The 23361-nt window shown below is 38.6% G+C and overlaps 1 protein-coding gene across 2 annotated transcripts in view; it reads right to left on the reverse strand.

Moving 5' to 3' along the window:
• Positions 1–738: 738 nt before the first annotated feature.
• pard3ab (par-3 family cell polarity regulator alpha, b) overlaps positions 739–23361 on the reverse strand; it is a 228054-nt gene continuing 205431 nt past the window's right edge. For both annotated transcript variants that reach the window (XM_049478959.1, XM_049478958.1), the window contains 2 exons: positions 4374–4504; positions 739–2110 (listed from right to left, as the gene is read on the reverse strand). In XM_049478959.1, coding sequence (XP_049334916.1) covers positions 1708–2110; positions 4374–4504 — 534 coding nt within the window. In that variant the 3' untranslated portion in view covers positions 739–1707. The remainder of the gene's footprint in view (positions 2111–4373; positions 4505–23361) is intronic.

A 23361-nucleotide genomic window follows, 5' to 3' on the forward strand; every position in this document is an offset into this window, starting at 1 on the left:
GATGTAAAACACGCTTGACTGTGGAGACTGACACCTGTGTTCCATCAGCTTCCAAATCCTTGCAGACCTGCTTCTTGGTGATTCTTGGTTGACTCTTGACCATCCTGACCAATCTCCTCTCGGCAGCATGTGATAGCTGCGTTTTCTTCCTGATCGTGGCAGTGACACAACTGTTCCATGCACTTTATACTTGCGTATAATTGTCTGCACAGTTGCTCTTGGGACCTGTAGCTGCTTTGAAATGGCTCCAAGTGACTTCCCTGACTTGTTCAAGTCAATAATTCGCTTTTTCAGATCCACACTTTGGATGAGTGAGTTCCTTTGACTTTCCCATTGTAGCTTTTGTAGCTGAGTCTAATCACTGGGTCAAATGAGCCCTATTTAAATGGGCTCATGAGAAGTCAACAGCTGTAGTCAATCAGAATCACTTACAAGAAGTGAAGAGGCCATGACATGAAGCTAATTTGATTGACACAACTCGCTACATCACCAAAATTGACAAATTTTGTTGCTGTATGTATATTTTTGACCCAGCAGATTTGGTGACATTTTCAGCAGACCCATAATAAATTTATGAAAGAACCAAATTTTATGACTGTTTTTTGTGACAAACATGTATGTGTTCCGATCACTCTATCACAGAAAAATAAGAGTTGTAGAACTTATTGAAAACTCAAGACAGCCATAACATTATGTTTTTTTTACAAGTGTATGTAAACTTTTGACCACAACTGTAGCAGTTCATTAAGCTCTTTAGCTCCACCCACTCTTTTATTAACATCTGTAAAGACGTACACTTCATAGTTAGGAAATTGATTTTGTTATATACCCGTAGCAACAAGGCCGAATAAACACCTGAATTCAGTAATTACGATGTTTGTCCCAATACTTTTGTCCACATACAGGGGTTGGACAATGAAACTGAAACACCTGGTTTTAGACCACAATAATTGATTGTGGTGACGGACAGTTCTGGTGGAAACAGGATAGTTGAGGTGCACATTGAATTCTGCTGTGATTTGATCAGCCGTGGTTTTATGTTTATGTTTAATGTGGTTAGCACCCAAACATCCCTTTCAGACAGCTTCCTCTTACAGCGTCCACAGTTAATCCTGTTGGATGTGGTTGGTCCTTCTTGGTGGTATGCTGACATTACCCTGGATACTGTAGCCCTTAGTACATCACAAAGACTTGCTGTCTTGGTCACAGATGCTCCAGCAAGACGTGCACCAACAATTTGTCCTCTTTTGTCCTCTGGTAAGTCACCCATAATGTTGTGTGCATTGCAATATTTTGAGTAAAACTGTGCTCTTACCCTGCTAATTAAACCTTCACACTCTGCTCTTACTGGTGCAATGTGCAGTTAATGAAGATTGGCCACCAGGCTGCTCCAATTTAGCTACACTAAAATGACAGGTGTTTCAGTTTCATTGTCCAACCCCTGTAGTGTCGTTTGTGGTTTGTAAGAACCTTGTAAACCAATGGATCATTGGAGAACCTCTTGTTAAAAGGTTCTACAGGGAACCAAAGCTGGTTCTTCCATGGCTTCTATCACTGTATTACTTCATGGTACCTTCATTTTTTTTTAAAGAGTGCAGCCCATTCAACTTCTCCTCCATCCTTCCATCTCTTCCCTCGTTCACAGAAGAAAGAGTAAAGTTCACCAATCCTTCACTTATACCTCCGTTTATACCTCTTTTTTTTCTCTCACGAGTGGAAAAGTCGTGCTTTCTCCGGCGTGTGAACGCGATGTGGGTGGAGTTTGACCAGCTGAGACGGCGAGGGCGGGACGTCCTGTCTGTACGGCCCCTTGGAATCCTGGGACGCTTCGTAGTCCTCCCTCAGGGCCACCCCCTTTCCTCTCATCTCCTGCTCGCGCCGCTTCTGCTCCTGCCTCAGCAGCTCCTGGGCCTCCAATAGGACGCGAGCGTTGTAGCCGCCGCCCATGGGCGAGGTGGGGAGTCCGTTCCTCCACGCGGGACGGGGGGCGGTGCGGGACCCCTGGTAGCTGGAGTAGCGCCCGCTGTCTTTAGCTGACTGGAAAGCGTCTCTGGAGGGGTGGGCTTTCTCCCAGGGGTCCTCACATACACTGGGGGTTTTACGAGGGTGGCTGTGAGAGAGAAAGATGTGCCAAAAGTCATGGGATAGCAGTATTTATTAACCCTTTGAACCCTAGGCTGTTTTGTGTGTTCCTGGAAATGATCATGTTTTGGTCAAAATTTTACCAAGCAGATTTTTTTATTTTTTATTTTTTTTATTTTTGAATGTATAGACTTTAAATATATTCACACCTAAGATATATTTTTAAAAATGGTTATACTTGAGTGTTTATGAGTTGAAAGCATAAGAATATTGATGATAAATCATTACATGGATTATTAATTATTACTTGACAAAATACATAAAGAGCATCAGGCGGATTTATTTTTCTTGATAATCACACCTCTAGGATACATGTAGATTATTAAAAACTTAAATTATTTGTTTTATAGTTTTACTCCAGATATAATGGGACACAAACCTTCCAAAAAAGTTCTATTTTTTTCCCCATCAGTCCAAATAATATTTACCCAACGCTCTGAAGGATCATCAGGATAGTTGTTGGTAAATGTGAGACGGGTGGTTGTGTTGTTTTTGGTCAGCAGTGTTTTTTTATCTTGGATTCTCTCATAGAGATCATTTTCACCCAGTCTCTCTTTCTTATTATTGAATCATTAACACTGATCTTAACTGAGGCTGTTAGTGAGATCCTGCAGTTCTTTAAATGTTGTTCTGGGTTCCTTTTTTTGGGATCTCCTGGAAGAGTTGTTCATGCCCTTTTGGAGTAATTTTGGTCGGTCGGTCACTCCTGGGAAGGTTCACCAGTGTTCCATGTTTTCTCCATTAGTGAATAATAGTGAATCACTGTGCTTCTCTGTGAGTCTCAGGGCTCTAAAATGACTTTATAACCTTTCAGACTGAAAGATGATCAATGACTTTGAGAGATCTTTTATCTGCTTCATGTTGTCAGACAGATTCTATTTCAGTGATTATTGATTCTACAGGTCTAGTAGTAGTCAGGCATGGTTGTGGTTAGTAGTGAAATTGTACTCAGGTTTCCAAAAAGTGACTGTGATAATTTATGGGGGGTAAACACTTTTTTTTTTTTGGTTTGGATAGTTTTTTTTTTTCATTTAATAAATGAAATCATCATTTAAAAAACAGACTCTATAGTTACTATAATAAAACAGCATTAAAATAAGAAATCTGTGAGGGGTTAAATACTTTTCCCAGCACTGTATATAAAAATTAGGGTGACAATTTAAAATAAGACTACCTTTATAAATGGTTTATGAATGGTATTATTGGTTATTAATTAGGATGCAAATACTTTAAAAATATTCATTTCATTATAGTAGGAAGGGATTTAACCATACACAAAACTAGATTTTTAATTTAATAAACTGGTGTTTTAAAAATGTTTTAAATGTGTTTTTTGTTTTTAAAGTAGTGCTTTTAGGCACATATCCTGTGTTCATGCAGGAGTGTCTTAAACTTAAGCTAGTAAAAGATTACCTGATTTTCAAATGGTAACAAAAAGTTAAATTATTTAAAAAATATATGTATTTCTTTAATATTTAAAAAATATATATTCATAACAACACATAAATAAAAATGGCTAATTTCCACACTTATTTATACTGTCAAACTTCAGATCTTTTTACTTAAATATGACTAAGCAATCGAATCACTGTTGCCTTTTCAACTGGTGTGTTGTAACTGCTTATCAATGGTTTTTAAAGCATTTACAACCTAATCAATAATAACTCATTTTATAAACCATTTATAAACCCTTTATAAGGGTTGTCTTAATTTTAAGTGGTACCACAATTAGTGTGCAGAGTTTCTGAAGGTGCACTACAGGTGCACCTTTCATACACAACAGTCATTAAAAGTGCTTTACAAATTAGAAAATACACAGAGAAGTCAAATTAAAAACATGTTAAAGAATAACAGTAAAAATGGAAATAAAAACTAAAATAAGAAAAGAGAGTAGTATGTTTGTTTTAAGTTTAAATATCAATAGAAATTTCCAGACTCACAGACAGCACCTTTAACTTTAACACAGTAGGAGAGGTTTTTTTTTTTAAAGGGACGCCCAAACTTCTTCATGCCACTTTACTACACAGTGTGCGGCACAAATACAGTAAAATCAGGTGCCCCCGTGTTACAGTCGTGCTATAGTGCACGCTCTCGCACAGTGCGTGTGTATTGTTTTGCAATGGGAAAACAAGAACAGCCCCTGGAATTGGGTCTGCAGCAGAGCAGAACAAAAACGAGCCGTATCGATTTCCACACACACATACAACACACACACACACACACACTCTTACCGTGGCAGGGAGCTGTACTGTCTCTGTGCCTGTGCGAAACTGTCTCTCTCCTCCTGTCTCTGTCTCTGCAGCTGCACCTCCACCGACACCGAGTGACGACCCGACTGAGTGTGCTGTGAGCCACCGCTCGTCTGAATGTGAACACACACACACAGACATATTAATAAATATATATATATATATATATACAATTTATTTTTGGAAAGACAATAAGAATAAGACAATTAGCACTAAAAAAATGATGAGTTTCTTTGATTTTACCAAACTGAAAACCTCTAAAATATAATCAAGAGGAAGATGGACGATCACAAGCCATCAAACCAAACTGAACTGCTTAAATTTTTGCACCAGTAATAAAGCAGCATAAAGTTATCCAAAAGCAGTGTGTAAGACTGGTGGAGCAGAACATGATGCCAAGATGCATGAAAACTGTAATTAAAAACCAGGGTTATTCCACCAAATATTGATTTCTGAACTCTTAAAACTCTTATGAATATGAACTTGTTTTATTTGCATTATTTGAGATCTGAAAGCTCTGCATCTTTTTTATTTTTGTTAGCCATTTCTCATTTTCTGCAAATAAAAGCTCTAAATTACAGTGTTTGTATTTGGAATTTGGGAGAAATGTTGTCTGTAGTTTATAGAATAAAACAACTATGTTAATTTTACTCAAACATAAACCTATAAATAGCAAAATCAAAGAAACTGATTTAGAAAGTGGTCTATATACAAACACAAACAGAACCAGTAAAACGTTTGGACACACCTTTTCTAATTCAATGTTTTTCTTTATTTCTTTATTTAATTTATTTTCTACACTGTAGAATAATATTAAACACATTAAAAAAATAAAGTAAGAAAATGTTATTCCTCCACATTAATCTCCTTATCTAAACCTGATGAACTGAAATGGTGATTTGAGGTGATTTAATTGGGATGAGCTGGAGCTTCACAGCCTCAAGGAAAAGCAGTAAATATTGTTCAGCACCTCCAGAAACTCCTTTAAGACTATGCTGAGAAAACTATTCCAGGAGACTCTCCCTCATGAAGAGACTGAGATTAAAACACCAAGAGTCTGCAGATCTGTCCTCAAGTATAAAACAGATTCTGTTTTGATTAACACTTTTTTGTTTACTGAATAATTCTGCATGTGTTCCTGAATAGATTTAATATAGTCTTCAATATTACATTTACAATGTAAAAAGAAAAATCATAAAAAGAAAGAAAAGACAAGCGAGAGAGACGAGCTGTGTCCAAACTTTTGACTGGTACAGTTTTAATACATACACACAAAATATATACAGTATAAACACACATTCACTTAGCAAGCCACACTTAGCCACTCACCACATGCAGACAGGTATAAACATACAGCCCCCAACCCACCAACACACACACACACACAGCCCTACTGTGTATTCAGGTGTATTACACTCATTTTCAAATGGTGCAGAAAAAAATGTATTTAATTTTGATCAGTCAGGTATTAAGGAGCAGTAAAGCCTCTCTGCTGAAGTACAGAGTTATACAGGAGTTTCAGTTTAGATCTCCAGTACTGAAGCATTATAAGCATTAGTTGCTAATCGTGCTAAGCGCTAGCTCTTTCACCGTTCAAAGGTGAGTATATTGGACAGTAGTCTGCCGTGTTAAAACAAGCTACATAAGATAAACCGCTAGCTGATATCGCCCTGGTTTACTGGAACACTCAGGATTCTTTAGCATAGGCTGTGAAGCAGCATTTACTAGCGCTAACTGTGGCTAGTGCTAGCAGTTAGCAGCTAATGCTGCTGGACTTAGCTTTAGTGGAAATCTGGACTTTGAAAGAAACTGCTTTTTTTTAAGATTTACAGGTTTGTTTACTTTGCAGTTATGTTTTATTAGAAGGGAGACACCCCTGTTCCTTACTAGTGTCACATAAAGCAGCTTATAATGCAGTGCGCCTTATGTAAAAAAGGCACGAAAAATCTGGTACATTTTCTATATATTATATATATAATTTTTTTTTACATGAACAAAAATACATTCCAATAAATACTGTGTTATGTTTGCTATTGCTATTATTTGTATAATTGTGATGTTTTATTACATGCACCCATCATACAGGTGCACAATATGTTAACAAATACTGACTGTAGCCTAGTAGTTTTGGCACAATTCTTCAAAAGAAAGGGGTGGCGGAATATGTTTATCCCAGCAGTGACTCTTCTGATAACGTTTCAATGAAGGTCCAATGTGTTTAGAGATCACTGCACAGTAGAAAAGTGCACCAGTGCAACAGCGTTCTCGCTCTTTTATTATATTCACTAATAGCAAGGGGCATTCTACCTTGTTGGTCAATATTTAAAGCCAGGCTCCTTTATTTCTATGAGTTAATAAAAATCTAAGCTTTAATCTGTTATTAGTGTCTGATAGATATGCTTGGTTGGTGAACTATTCCTGACATAGCAGTGAATCTGGGGTGTGAAATCGTGCAACAGATAGACAGACTGTATAGTTTTTTTTTGCTATGCAGAGAACACAAACAGAATCATGTTACTTGATTTTATTTTTTAATCAATTCATTTATTTAAATATTTTTCCTGTTTTCATTAGAATTTGAACACAATTAACTACATTTAATTAGGGTAAGGTATACTTTTTTTTTTGTTGCGGGTGTATTTCACTCACTTTATTCGGTGTGCACCAACACTACTAGTGCTATTTCTGCCCATTTGTGGAGAAATAGCTTTACATCCAATGTATTTTACTAATCAATGCAAGTTCATTTCAATAGACCCAGTGCCTTTTTGGTATTATTTTATAATTAAAGACATGCATGCGCATATCGTCACTGTCCAATAAAAAAAAAAAAAACAACTATCTTCATTTTTGTTGATTTTTAGTTTAATACATATTTTGAACAGACAAACTGTCCCTTACACTGCGCCAAAATTTGTTGATGAACAGACCAATAGAAATACTTCAAAATTACCTAAAATAATGTCTTTTCACATTGGCTTCCATTAAAAGTTTGGAAGGTTTTGTCTCTCTCCTCTAAAGTTGCTGTTTTGGAGATACTTGTAAATAAATCTAAATGTGAAAAAAAGAAAGAAAATCTAAAGGAATATGGAAAAAAAAAAAAGAAAGATCCAAACATAAATCCACCCACTTTACACACACATATATAGAGAAGCTACCCATCTACACACCGACACTTAAAGCCACTCAAAGATACAAATTAAAAGCCCCCTTTGATAGAAGACCCTGCGCTGTATCTTTGGAAGTACTTACCCGAGATTCAGCAGACCCACTTTTCCAAATGGCTTTACTACATCACACTCTTTGTGGTGTAATTACTGCATAATTTACATATCTATTACTACATATCAAGCATTTCTAAAGCACCCCCATTTACATTTAACTAAGAGACACTTTAGCGATAGGCCTAATTATCTGCTCATTAGAGAATCTGCATTAAGAGTCACTCTGAGAAGTTAGAGCTACAAAGCCTGGACCAGACAAAAGAAATGATTCAGATCATTCAATGAAGTGCTAGTCTTACAAAGGACTAAAACTAGAAAGGTGAGCCCAGAGGGTCAAGAACTTATGTATTCAATATACATTTGCAAGAAAAAGTATGTGAACCCTTGGATTTCTGCATAAATTGGTCATTAAATGTGTTCTGATCTTCATTAAGATCACAACATTAGACAGACACAGTCTACTTAAACTAATACCACACAAAATCTATATGTTAGAATTTGCTGTTCCTAAGAAGCATTGCTTGATGTGAATCCTGTCTCACACAAAACAGCTCTCAGAAGACCTACATTCAAGAATAGTTGACTTGCATGAAGCTGGACATGGTTACAAAAGTATCTCTAAAAGTCTTGATGTTCATATGTCCTCGGTAAGACAGACGCTCTACAAATGAAGAAAGTTCAGCACTGTTGCTACTCTCTCTAGACGTGGTAAAGTCGTGTAAAGATGACTGCAAGAGCACAGCGCAGAATGATCAATGAGGTGAGGAAGAATCCTAGAGTGTCAGCTGAAGACTGAATACAGAAATTCTCCGGCACATGTTAATATTTTTGTTGACAAATCTACAATATAAAAAAACATTAAACAAGAATGGAGTTCATGGGAGGACACCATGGAGGAAGCCACTGCTGTCCAAAAAAAAACCATTGCTGCACGTTTGAAGTTTGCAAAAGAGCACCTAGATGTTCCACATTAGTACTGGCTAAATATATAATGTGGACAGATGAAACGAAAAATTAATTGTTTGGAAGGTACACACAACGCTATGTGTGGAGAAAAAAGGCCCAGCACACCATCATCAAAACCTCATCCCAACTGTGAAACATGGTGGAGGGGGCATCATGTTTTTGGCTGCTTTGCTGCTTTGTGTTCAATAAAACCATGCAAACATATAACTTTTTGTATGGTATTAGTTTAAGCAGACTGTGTTTGTCTATTGTTGTGAAGATCAGAACACATTTAATGATTAATTTATTCAGAAATCCAAGTAATCCCGGGTTCACATACTTTTTCATGCAACTGTATTTCATGTTTTATGTGCATTTAATTCATTTATATTAATTCTTGCTTACAATCATGTTTACAATCACCTGTTGGAAATCACTATTCAATAATCATTATTTTTAGTTTGGTTGTTTTTACCTAATTTCAAGGACTATGTTTCCTATGTCACAATTTGTGTTGCAGGGATGAAATGCAAGAATGGGTCTAGATTAATAAATAAAATTATGTTAAGCAGATAAACCATGAATTATCTTGTTTTATACTGTCTGCAATCAAATGAATATTAAAGTAAATGTAGGAAATATTGTAATTTTGTTTTGTTTTGCAATTTTCATATTGTGCAAACGTTTTTTCTGGTTTGGGTTTTAGTTCATAGGAACCTAATCCTGGTCCTTAAGATTTTAGCGCTCTTGTGATGCTGTAGTGATTACTGCATAATCTATTCCACATCAAGCTGAACAAAAACATCCCTTTAATGATAGGCCTAATTAGCTGCTCATTAAAACACGATACAAAGCCTCAGATCTGAGGTTTAACTGCAATAAATGATTCAATAACTGCAAATTGTATGGTATTTGATACTTTGTTTTACAATGTTTATGCCTGTATATTATACTGAGCTGCATTAAAACTGATATATATATATATATATATATATATTAATATAATATCACTATGAACTCCACTGTAAGAAGCAGAACACAGTCGCTGGTGCAGAGCTGGAATGAGAACAGTAACAGATGTTAGATGGAAGTTAGAGGAAGGTTTGTTATGGGATAAGTGGATGTTAGATGAATGTTAGGTGCTGTTGTAATGGCGGGTGACTCGTCAAGACGCTATAATTAAACATATCTGCGATACAGGTCATTAACTGTAACACACACACACCCACACACTGCAAACTGCACACACACACACACTCCTCATTCACACCCAGTATAATGGAGTAATTATCCAAACAAAATAAAATATCCAAATATCCAAAGCTCTTCTGTCCCCCTCCTCCATTAACACACACATTAACCACTCTCTCACACAGTGAATCCAGTGAACACAAAACACACGCTTTAATAATAACCACCCGCACGCCTGCACCAGACCTGCTCCATCTAACACACCACCTGAGAGAGAGAGACAAAGAAAGAGGAAAAAAAGAGATATATAGAGAGATATACAGACAGAAAGAGCGAAAAAGAAATGAGTTAACTAGAGAGAGAAAGAGTGAACTAGACAGAGAAAGAAAGATATAAAGAGAAAGAGGGGAAGAGAGAGAGAGAAAGAGAGAGAGAAATAGAGAGAGAGAGGGATATGTATAGAAAGAAAGAGAGAGAGAGAGAAAGAGAGAGAAGGTGATCCAGAAAGAGACAAAGATATAAAGAGAATAGAGGGAAAGGGAGAGAAAGAGAGATAAGACAGAGCAAGAGATAGAGAAAGAGACATATATAGAGAGAAAGAGAGATAGAGAGAGCTACAGCGAGAGATAGAGTGAAAGAGAAAGAGAGAGGGAAAGTGAGAGAGAGAGAGCGAAAGAGAGAGAAGGTGATTCAGTAAGAGACAAAGATATAAAGAGAAAGAGAGGGAAAGGGAGAGAAAGAGAGATAAGACAGAGCAAGAGAGAGAGAAATAGAGAGACACATATATAGAGAGAAAGAGAGATAGAGAGCTACAGAGAGAGACAGAGGGAGAGAGAAAGAGAAAGAGAGAGGGAGAGAGAGAAAGAGAGAGCAAGAGAGAGACAAACAGAAAAAACAGGTAAAGAGGAAGAGCGAGAAAGAGAAAGTTATAGAGCAAGAGAGAGCGAAAAAAGAGAAAAAAAGAGAAAGCGAGAGAAATAGAGAGACTGTGCAAGAGAAAGAAATAGAGTGAGAGATAGAAAGAAAGAAAGAAAGATAGAGAGAGCAATAGAGATAAATATAGAAAGATATAGAGAAAGAGAAAAAAAAAGCGAGATATACAGGGAGAAAGAGAGTGAGAAATATATATAGAGAGAAATAGAGAGACAGAGAGAGAGACAGAGAGTGAGATCAGGAGATCAGGAGGAGGGAGGGGACTGGGATACGGGGATCTGGGATTGACTGGTACAGTCGGCTCAGGCTGTGTTGCTGTGGAGACAGCAGGCGAGGGATGCTGAGGGATGAGTGTGTGAAGTGTCAGAACATTAAACCAGTCCCATTAACAAAAACCAAGAAAACACACACTAACACACATTATGAATGTCAGGCCCTGTTACATCATTTGTAAGCAGTGTTCTACTTCCAGCCTGACTGACTGATTGCTAGAGGCAGTGTGAGACGTACAGGGTGACTGTCCCCAACCCAGCCCAACCCAACACACTGTAAATACTCAATTAGCTACAACTCTGGGATCAAAGGTGTGAAAAGTATTCACAATTATTACTCTGTAGGTAGAAGTTGAAAATGAATTCAAGCTTTTTACTCTTTAAAGGTACATTATGTAGGAACTGAGAGAGTGTGTGTGAAATGGCTTCAGCAGTCTAATTTCAAAACACCACAGAGAGTAGTCTGCTCCGCCCACCCCTGCCCAAACACGAGGATTTTTGGATTACCAAATTCAAGAGGCTGAATCTACACAAATTTTAGACTAGTAGGAGATGAAGAGAACTTAGAGTACGAGCGAGAGGAGAAATACACGGTGTGCCGGACCACGCGAGCTCCGTGAAAGTACCTGACTGAATTAGCTAGCCAGTTATCTTACCTGTTCTGGAGAAAAGTAGCAGCTCTGGGTCGGTCTTGTAGTTTATTTGAGCTCTAAGTCTCCACCGTTCGAACTCACTGCCAGTATTCACTCTTGTTATATTCCTGCTTCGGTCACTTTTTTGAGACAAGCTGAGGCTTTTTAAGCTGTGTAGCAGCTTAGGTTTAACTGAAACAGCTCTGCTAGCTCTTTTGCTGTGCTGCGCTTGTTGTATGTGCTGGCAACCTCGGTGGGTGGAGTGAGTGTTGGGGAAGGAGCAGTAGGAGGAGACAGAGGACAAAACTGAACACTTAAACTAGGAACGTACTGCTGAAGCCCTGCTGACAAGAGCTGCCAGTACTTTCACTCAACATGTTTCCTTAATATCTGATGATACATCCTGATCATTTTATCATTTACTACTGAACATTTGTTACATATTGGTCCTTTAACTAAAAAAAAAAAAAAAAAATATATATATATATATATATATATATATATATATATACACACACACACAATATAATGCAAATATATTAAAGAAGCTTAGTTGTCTAAAGTTCTCTTGAGTCTCTGCACCGATCATCTTCAAACTAGACTACATACGTCTGATATGTACCTTTGGGGGGGGTCGGAGTGGAATGGAATATTATTATACTTCTCATCCAATCACAATCAGATTCACTCTATCTGGATGGAAAAATTAATCTGGATACGGGTTTTATTTTAAACAATGAGAAGTCAGAATGGAAAAAAAAGCTGAAATGAAATAGAAAGAGTAACAAATCTATTTTTAAAATGTAAGGAGTAGGCCTTCAAGTGGTCCAGCTGTCTAAAGCGCTGCCACTATGTTTGGGAGATCACCGGTTTGAATCCTGTTCATGCAGCTTAGTGTTACTTAGCGTCACCCACACACAGGAAGAAGGAGGAGGTGGCGGAGGTTTTTAATTGAGAATATAACAATTAAGAATGTTAACAATAAATACATGTTAAAGCTTATTTTAATAAGTATACATCATTAAATTATTACTTGTGGTATTTGTTTCTATTTTGTGTTTTATTTTTATCTTTTTGTGTTTGCCATGTGGAAATGTATGTTATGAATTTAAAAATAAAACAAATTCATTCATTATTAAGTGAAACGTCTTGTTTTCTCTTGTGTATTTTAATTGCTCTTTAAGCCAGCAAATATGTTTTATCTGATTACTCGATTAATCAAATCGATTTTTCAGTAGAGTACTCGATTGCTAGTCAATAGCTGCAGTCCTACCTGAAACTAAACTGTAACTGCATGGTGAAATAAATTTGCAGCAATCCTGGGTGTGTATCCACCATCCAGTGTAAAATCTGCAGTTTCTGTAAAGAGGCACATTTATCAGTGCCTCCAAAACAGAGCAACAACTGGTCTACTGGATAAAAGCCAGCAGGTAAGTCCACACAAGACCCCAAACACCAAATTAGACACAACAGGGAACAGAAAGCACCCTGATTATTACCAGCTCAGAATGCTGCTTCAAGAGGAGAAGGGCAAAGACCTTCAGAAAAACACTGAAGAGGGTTATAGCTAATGCTGGAGTTACCCAGACCCCACTACAAACAAGCACAGCATGCTCTCAGAGCTAATCTGCAGTGGGAATAGACTCAGAAGATGGACTACACAGAAAACGCTAACCCCAAGTTCAAGCCCTACGAACGATATCTGGGTGAGCAAGAGGGTGAAGGAAAGCATTGTGTTCTAGGCAAAGAAACAGCCAATCAAATGACCTGCAACAAGGGAGCAGCCCTACAGAACAAAGATTTCATAAACTAAAAATACATTTAGACATCAAAACCATAACTAATTAAAATATCTGCATATGAATGTCACACCTAAACTAGAGATAAACTTGCTGTTTGGCCAGTGTTGAGACTAGAAGCATGAAACATCTGACCTGTGAGGTTGTTCAAACTATAATGAAAGATAAAGAAAAAAAAATAAGTAAAATGCTGCTCTGGTGAGCTTTTGTTTACATTCCTCCCCCTTCTCTCTTTGTCGCGCTTGGCATGACTTTAGTTTTTGCCGTTCTCATTTTTCCACCTGTTCTTGGGCTCCTATCTCCTTATAAGGGCATTTTTTTATAGTAGTAGTATATTGTAAACTCGACCCTGACAACACAGATTCGATCCCGCGTGAGGAGCGATGTGTTTATTTATTTATTTTTTCAGTTTTTCTTGGGTTTACCTGCTTTGAATTCAACTGTTCTGCAATTGGGTTCAACAACCCTCTGGGTTGGAGAGCTAATAGTCTGTAGCACTCCATCCTATTACACTTCATTTTTCGAAACTGATTTTTTTTTTTGTGGCACCGCCACGTAATGGCTTGGAAAATATCTGGCTCGCAGCCAAACTTAATTGCAGACCCCTGCTTCAGAAGTTTACACCTCACACAGGTGTAGGTAGAAGTTATTCCATTTAACTGTGTGTCATTTAGAAGCTGCTGAACAGTGAAGACCACCTCCCTAATGATCAGATTTATTTCTGCTTTAATAGCATGCTCCAGTCATCCCCAGAAGTGGTTTGAGTGATCAGATTTGTATCTGTTTTAAACATGTCTCAGATCATCTCCGGAAGTGGTTTAAGTGATCAGATTTGTATTTGGTTTGAATGCGTCTCAGATCATCTCCTAAAGTGGTTTGGGTGATCAGATTTGTATTTGATTTAAATGCGTCTCAGACCACCTTCTAAAGTGGTTTGAGTGATCAGATTTGTATTTGGTTTAAATGCGTCTCAGACCACCTTCTAAAGTGGTTTGGGTGATCAGATTTGTATTTGGTTTAAATGCGTCTCAGATCATCTCCTGAAGTGGTTTGAGTAATCAGATTTGTATCTGGTTTAAATGCGTCTCAGATCATCTCCTGAAGTGTTTTGAGTGATCAGATTTGTATCTGGTTTAAATGCGTCTCAGACCATCTCCTGAAGTGGTTTGAGTGATTGGATTTGTATCTGTTTTTATATTAGGGCTGCAACTAATGATTATTTTGGTAGTCGACTAATCTGACGATTATTTCATCGATTATTCGATTAGTCAACGATTATTTCTGACATCTCTAAAAACGATGAGGTTTAAATGGCATCTAAACATCTAAATGTTGTATAAACATGGAGAGTACTGATATTTAATGATTAAATATGTAATCTGTTGTGTTTGGGCACTTTTGGAGACACAAACTAAGTCTCCCATTGCACTTTTGTACCCAGCACTTTGTGTTATGCAGTACTGTTACAAATTAACAATTAGTCGACAATGAAATTTGTAGTTGACAAATTTAAATAATTGACATTGTCGATTATATCGACTAATCGTTGCAGCCCTATTTAAAATTAGTCTTAGGTGTGTTATTTAGATAAAATCCTAACAGTCAATGCTGGGTATTTCTCTTCAGGACAGAGCAAGAACATATCCAGAAACTTTTATTGTTCATGGTAAATGTAACCTTGAGTTCTGGAAGATGGCGTCTGGCAAGAACACAGCAACGTAAAAAATATAATTATTTCATGCCTTACGATGAAACATGTTCATGGATCCAGTTAAAAGCAAGATGAAGATGATGAAACTCTTGGATTATTGTTTCAGACGGATCAGAGAAGAATTTCAAAGCACAGGCTCTCAGTCGCTCAGATATCGACCCAATCCCGCCATCAGTGAGACACAAAGAGACAGCAGAATGAGGGAGAGATGAGAAAGTGTAAATTATAGATCTGAAAGAGCCAATCACCTGCTCCAGCTATGATCAGAATCAGTCTGAATGTGTCTGATCACTGTACAGCTACTGAGACGGATGTTTTGCTCCATTGCAGATCCTATTTTGTAGGTGGTGATGGATTTACCACATACGTGCACTGACCCTAAAGCAGCTACAGTAATAATTTAATATAGAAAATTGTGTTTCATTTAAACTCTCATGATGAAATCGTCTGGGTCCATGTAGGACAAGTCAAATTTCCTAATAGAAAAGTTTAGACAAAGTTTTAGCCAATTGCACCAACTGAACACAAGTCCTATCATTGCCTAGTTTGAACATAAAGTTTATAAAGTTTATAAGTTACGGAAATTTAATGGGTTGCACCAAGAAAACTACTTTGAAACTTTTAAATCATTTGAAACATTAGCTAGCTAGCTCTACATATACACCAGTGCTGGGCGGTATACCGGTTCATCTGGTACATTTTTTTACATACCACCATGCCACTAGAGGCACTGCAAAGCGCTGTGTAGAACAGCACAACCAAAGAAGCACACTGACACTGACACGGCTTGTAAGTTAACACTAGCCAGTTAGCATAACAAGCTAACAAACTGAATTAACAGTAGCTCAGCTCTATGCTTCCTGGAGAGAAATGAGAACAGCACTTTATCTGAGGAGCTCCTGTTGCTGCTCCTCACTGTATGAGTGTCTTCTATTAAGTAAAATAGAAAAACAACAGCAAAAAGCAATTATTCACTCAGAAAAGAGTGAAAAACTTTCCTCCTGAGTACAGAATCATTTAGTCCTCAAAAGGTGCAAAAAAACTTAAAGAGCCCTGTTTAACTGGAGAAAAGAAGGATATTGTGGCTGATTTTAACACGGTAATGCCACTAAAGGTTTCAATAATACCATTTTGTATCAAGTACACTTGAATGTCGGCGGCGCGAGCAGTCGCAGCGGCTACTCCGGAAGCAAAACACGGTGCTTTTGTTTGTTTTTCTGTGTAAATAATCCGATCTGAACTGGCAATCATGCAAAAGTTCGCTATGGGAACAACTTACGACCGACAGACCCTGCTAGACCTGCAAAATCAACAAAAATCTGTACTTACAGACGGTCTACGAGCGGAGCTACGCGCGCTAGGCCTGCTAAGATCCGCGGCGTTTCCTGAGCCTGCTATCCGGAAGCGGTCTCTCCGCAAGCGTTGTGCGAGGAGCCGAAAGCGCGGTAAGAGAGCCGGTGTCCGCGCTAAGCTAATGGCTAACTCCAGCCGGCCAGCGGTTCCATCTCTCCTTCTCTCCAACGTTTGCTCCCTGCCGAACAAGATTGACTATCTCCGGCTCCAGCGGACATCCCAGCGCGAGTTCAGAGACTGCTGTGTATTCGTTTTCACGGAGACGTGGTTAACGAACTCCATCCTGGACTCCGCGATTGAGGTGAGCGGCATGCTATGCTACTGCGCGTATGTAGCACCCAGTGCTAATGCTAATGCTAACAGTGCTAATGCTAACGCTCTGCAAGAACTGTACACTGTTATCTCCAAACTCCAGAACTCACACCCCGACGGACTGTTTATTGTTGCTGGTGATTTCAATCACAGTAATCTGAAGGCTCTGCTGCCCAGCTTTCACCAACATGTGGATTTTCCAACCCGTGGAGCTAACCTGCTCGATTGTGTGTATACTAACATTCCCGGTTCGTACAGAGCAGAGCCCCGCCCCCACTATGGCTACTCTGATCATATCACTGTCATGCTCATCCCAGCATACAGACAGCTCATCAGACGTGCCAAATCAGAGAAGAAGCAAGTTACAACCTGGCCTCCAGGAGCCATCTCTGCTCTTCAGGACTGTTTTGAGCACACTGACTGGGACATGTTCAGAGAAGCTGCTACCTCTGATGACTCCATCAACCTGGAGGAGTACACAGACTCAGTGACTGGCTACATCAGCAAGTGCATTGAGGATGTTACTGTCTCCAAAACCATCACAACCCGCCCCAACCAGAAGCCGTGGATGACTTGGAGATGACTTGAAGACGTGGAGATCCCGAGACAAGGCCTTTAAGTCAGGGGACAGGGCTGGCCTCCGAACAGCTAGAGCCAAGCTCTCCCGGGGGATCAGAGAGGCAAAGCGCACCTACGCAAAGAAAATCCACGCCCACTTCCAGGACACTACTGACACTCGGCGCATGTGGCAGGGCATCCAGACCATCACCAACTACAAGTCACCCCCCCTGCTTGTAACAGTGATGCCTCCCTTCCAGATGCAATGAACTCCTTCTACGCAAGGTTCGAAGCACAGAACTACACGACAGCAAGGAAGACTACACCTCCTCCAAACGACCAGGTACTGTGCCTGTCCTCAGCTGATGTGCGGAAAACTCTACTCAGAGTCAACCCTCGGAAAGCCCCAGGACCAGACAGCATACCTGGCAGAGTGCTCAGAGGATGTGCAGAACAACTCCAGGATGTTCTCACGGACATTTTCAACATCTCTCTGAATACTGCAATCGTGCTGACGTGCTTCAAGACGACCACCATCGTCCCTGTGCCGAAGAAGTCTCAAGGGTCCTGCCTTAATGACTACTGTCCCATTGCACTTACTCCCATCATCATGAAGTGCTTTGAGAAGCTGGTCATGAGGCACATCAAAAACCACCTCCCGTCCTCACTGGACCCTCTGCAGTTTGCGTATCGTCCAAACAGATCAATGGATGATGCCATCTCTACTGAGCTCCACCTGGCTCTCACCCACCTGGACAACAAAGACTGCTATGTTCGAATGCTGTTCATCGACTTCAGTTCAGCATTCAACACCATCATCCCTCAGCATCTGATCAGAAAACTGAGCTTGCTGGGCCTGAACTCCTCCCTCTGCAACTGGGTTTTAGACTTCCTGACTGAGAGACCACAATCAGTCAGGATTGGAAACAACACCTCCAGCACCACCATACTGAGCACTGGCGCCCCCCGGGGCTGTGTGCTCAGCCCACTGCTGTTCACTCTGCTGACTCATGACTGTACTGCAAAGTACAGCTCAAACCACATCATCAAGTTCGTTGATGACACAACTGTAGTTGGCCTCATCAGCAAGAACGACGAGTCAGCATACAGAGAGGAGGTGCAGTGGCTGACGGACTGGTGCAGAACCAACAACCTATCTCTTAACGTGGATAAAACCAAGGAGATGGTTGTTGACTTCAGGAGAGCTCCAGGTGTCCACCACTCGCTGAACATCAACGGCTCTGCTGTGGAAATTGTGGATAACACCAAGTTCCTCGGTGTTCACATTGCAGAGAACCTCACCTGGTCCCTCAACACCAGCTCCATAACCAAGAAAGCCCAGCAGCGCCTCTACTTCCTGCGGAAACTGAGGAAAGCACATCTCCCACCTCCCATCCTCACCATGTTCTACAGAGGGACTGTAGAAAGCATTCTGAGCACCTACATTACCGTCTGGTTTGGGAATTGCAACACCTCAGACCGCAAGACCCTACAGCGGATAGTGGGGACAGCTGAGAAAATCATCGGAGTCTCTCTTCCCTCCATCACCGAGATCTACACCACACGCTGCATCCGCAAAGCCACCAGCATTGTGGACGACCCCACCTATCCCTCACACGGACTCTTCGGTCTGATGCCGTCCGGCAGAAGATACAGGAGCATCCGAGCCTCCACTACTAGACTCTGCAACAGCTTCATCCACCAGGCAGTCAGACTTCTCAACGCACAGAGACAGAACTGAACCCCCACCCCACCCACCACTCACCCAACACACTCACACAAAACTAAACTGTACACCCCCCCCCCCCCCTTTACACTCACAAGAACTGAACTTCACCCACACACACACCCAGTCAGCACACAGAGGCTGACATGACTTTATTTGCTGCACTCTTAAAAACTATAAACTCTACCTCAGTAACTGCTGTGATTATATATGTTCTATATGTTACAGTATGTCACACATCTCTGCACCTTATCCCCACTATACACTTTATTATACCGTATTGGTACTGCACTGTCCTGTCTTTAAATTGTCTCGTCCTTTGTATTTATTGTAATTTAGTGTTATAATTTTATAATTTTATGTTGCACTGTCGTCACTCCTGCACGTTATGTTGTCTATTGCTTGTGGTTCTATGTTGCACCATGTTTCCGGAGGAACGTAATTTCATCACACTGTGTACCTGTACTCAGATGTAATGACAATAAAAGCCTCCTGACTTGACTTGTAAATTGATATTAAACTTTTGTCTTACTTGGGCTTTTGAAAAATATCTCTTTGAATATTTAAACAAATTATTCTATTGTTTGATCGCAGTTAATCACACAATATTGCCTTTATTAATCGGATTATTTTTTTAATTGATCGACACTATTACATATCTGAGCTTGTCTAATGATGCCCATCATCTGCAGCCGCTGCACCTCATTCTAATTTTACACAGTTTCAGTTTTAATAAATGTGGGCGTGTCCTGACTTTGAAATGTACGTCTTTATTCATTATATTCTACAACTTACTTTCTTCAGTCCTGTGGGCTTAGTTATATACAGTAAACTCCATCTCTCAGTTCTGATGATTAACTATGTAAAATAGCATTTTAAGATTTTCATTTTTCATGTGTTATAATTGTTCTCACAACTCTTGATTTTATTGTATTGTTCTGGTTCTGTGTTTGTTTATGCTTGCACATATAACTTCTGTATTGTAGTGTGTTTTGTATTGTTTTGCTGCAGGTTGCATCATGGTCCTGCAGGAAGGTGAAATCACTCCACTGTGTGTTTGTATCATTCAGATGGAAAGATAAAAATGCCTGTAGAATAAAGGACCTGACTTGATGTGGCTATTTCTGTGAAGTATAGAGGGCAATTTACATTTATTGTAGTTTATTTATGGATTAAATTCCTGTAAATGTGATCCCTATAGTGGATATTACATACTGTCACAATAATATATGTAAATAATCTGTCATCATAATTACTTTTTATAGAAAATACATTGCCTTGGAAATAACGGTGATGAGCAATTAAATATAGATAAATATACTTTAAAGTATTAACAGGTTAGAAGATGTTTGATTTGCTTGTTGGCAATTAATACTTAATTAATAGTAGCAAATTACCTGTAAAATGACTGCAGTATATTTTCAAATGCTGCTTATTTAGCACAAACTTACTTGGCTGAAACATTAATTCTTATTACAAACATACATTTAAACAAAACGAGTAATACTGAGCTCAGCAACAATGATTATGGAAGATTAGTTCAATATAACTTGCAATAACTATTTTAGAACATGTATAGATGTATATTTAGAACCACCTCCCTGATTCTACACCCATTATCCATTGTTCCAGGTTCACTGATCATACAGGAGCACTACCTACTGTATTGTTCTCACTATAAGGTGCAGTTAAAATCCCTTAATGTTCCCAAAAATTGTCAGTGCACCTTATAATCAGGTGATTCTTATTTATAAATTCTATCAGTCAGGTATTAAGGAGCAGTAAAGTCACTCTGCTGAAGTACAGAGTTATACAGGAGTTTCAGTTTAGTTCTCCAGCACAGAGACTGGAGCAGTATTAGCATTAGCTGTAGCATTAGCTTAGCACTAACCTTGCTAAGCGCAAACTCTTTAATAGTTCAGAGGTGAGCATTATCAGCTTCTAACCCCAACTAGCACTGCTGGAGCAGCATTAGCATTATCCGCTAACTGTGCTAAGTGCTACCTTTTTGGCCGCTCAGTGGTAAGTATTAACAGCCTGTAGTGTACTTTTAACACCAATTAGCACTGCTGGAACATCATTAGCATTAGCCACTCATCGCTAGCTCTTTTGTCGTTCAGACAAATAATAATAACAGCTGCTCTGTGGAGGTTTTCTCTCCTGTGGGGTCCTGAACATTGAAGAAGGATATTAATAAAGTACACAAAGAAACAGATACAGAACCACAGTCTGTAATTATACAACTACAAAGTGTCTTATATGATCAGTGGAGCTTAAAAGCATAGCGAGGTGGTTTTAATTGCTATGGTTGATCTCTGGATGTAAACATGACCAAGCTTGTGGTGCATATGACTCTGTTTCTCCGTTATGATCGAATAAGTTATTCTCCACTACACATCTATACATAGAAATAAAGTAATAAAGATCCATTGTTGCAATAAGTGTGGCTAATAAAAATGTAGTTACACAATTAACAATTAATCAATGTAATTGCAGTGTAAGTCCTGATAAAGTATGCATTATTACAAATCAATTACAGTTGTACAGGTTATTACATGTAATTTTACTGTATTTTTCGGACAATAAGGCACATTAAAAATCAATGCCTACATTGAAGTTAACAAGGGTGTCACCATGTTTCCCTTCTAATGGGGAAGCGCCAAAGTAAACAAAACTGTAATTCTTAAAAAATAAATAAATAAATAAATAATAATAAAAAAATAAAACAGAAAAAACATTGTGTTTTAAAGTTCTGGATAAAGTGCTGGATGTTAATTTACACATATTGCTCTCCAGGAAACTGTTTATTTGGGTGAGTTAATTGCTTCCATTTATTTACAGTAAGCTTAGATTTCCAATAGTTTGTCTAATATAACTTTATAGTGAAGTTTATCCAGCACTAAGGCTGGGTGCCACACCATTAGCATTAGTTGCTAACCACAGCGCTAGTGTGACATAAATGCCACACAATAGCGCTACACTGAGAAACCCTGAGTGTTTCAGTAACCCAGGGTGCTATCAGCTAATGCAGCTAATGCAGACTACTGCTGCACCCAGCCTTAGTTCTGGAGTAACTTCACTGAAAACTCACCCTTATAACACTGTGCTTCAGTGGTTTTACTGCTCCTTAATATCTGACTGATAAAATTCATACTTAAGGAGCAACAAATTATGATTTTTTGTCTGAAAAATACCAGTTTAGTCAGACAAAGCAGAATATGTTGTACATCTTGGCGTATTGAAATCTGAATAATGATCTTTAGTTTTAAAAAACAACCAAAGCCCCAGTTACAAACCACACATAGGTTTATAGGTTATAGGTTTATGTTTGTGTAAAATGAACATTGTTGTTTTATTATATGAACTATAGACAACATTTCTCCCAAATTCCAAATAAAAATATTGTCTTTTAAAGCATTTTTTTTTTTTGCAGAAAGTGGGTAATGGCTGAAATAACAAAAAAGAAGCAGAGCTTTCAGACCTCAAATAATGTAAAGAAAACAAGTTAATATTCATAAAGATTTAAGGGTTCAGAAAATATTTGGTGGAATAACCCTGTTTTTTTAATCACAGTTTTTATGCGTCTTGGAATCATGTTCTCCTCCACCAGTCTTACACACTGCTTTTGGATAACTTTAACTTTTAACTCTCTTGATTATATTCCAGAGGTTTTTAATTTGATAAAATCAAAGAAACTCAATATTTTTAAGTGCTCTCATTTTTTTTCAGAGCTGTATATTTATGCATAACTTAAACAACACACATTATTACATGTGAAAACTCACATAACCTGTACAACTGTAATATGAACATTTCACCAGCAGTTACACTGTTATTATATAGAATGTTAGAATCCGTAACCACACAAATATTAGACACACTTATTATAAAGTGGGACTGAAATAACTATGAAAAAAATGTCAGTTCAGCCACAACATTCCCAGCATTCCTTATGAGGGATTCCCTCCTGCGCTGCGTCTGTGAGACATTAGGCTAAAGAAAACACTGGAGCTCAGCCAGTAGCAAACCCACCCTTCTTTATTCTCTTTTTCAGGTTTTAAAAAGGCCAGAAAAATGCTTTAAAGATCAGTTTTTAAGACTAGAGGGGGAGGAGAGGAGAGAAAACGAGTACAACCTGAAAACATCTGCAGAAAACTGAGAAAAAGACCTTTTAAAAAGCTTTGTAGAAAGAGTTTAGTAGAGTCAAATCTGCAGCATAAGCTTATCTATAGTGAAAATACTGTCATCTTAATACACAGTACAAAGAACAAAAAACAATACACAAAAAAACTAACAACAACAATAAGACACAAT

This window comes from Astyanax mexicanus, chromosome 4, assembly GCF_023375975.1.
Source record: "Astyanax mexicanus isolate ESR-SI-001 chromosome 4, AstMex3_surface, whole genome shotgun sequence".
NCBI classification, from domain to species: domain Eukaryota; kingdom Metazoa; phylum Chordata; class Actinopteri; order Characiformes; family Acestrorhamphidae; genus Astyanax; species Astyanax mexicanus.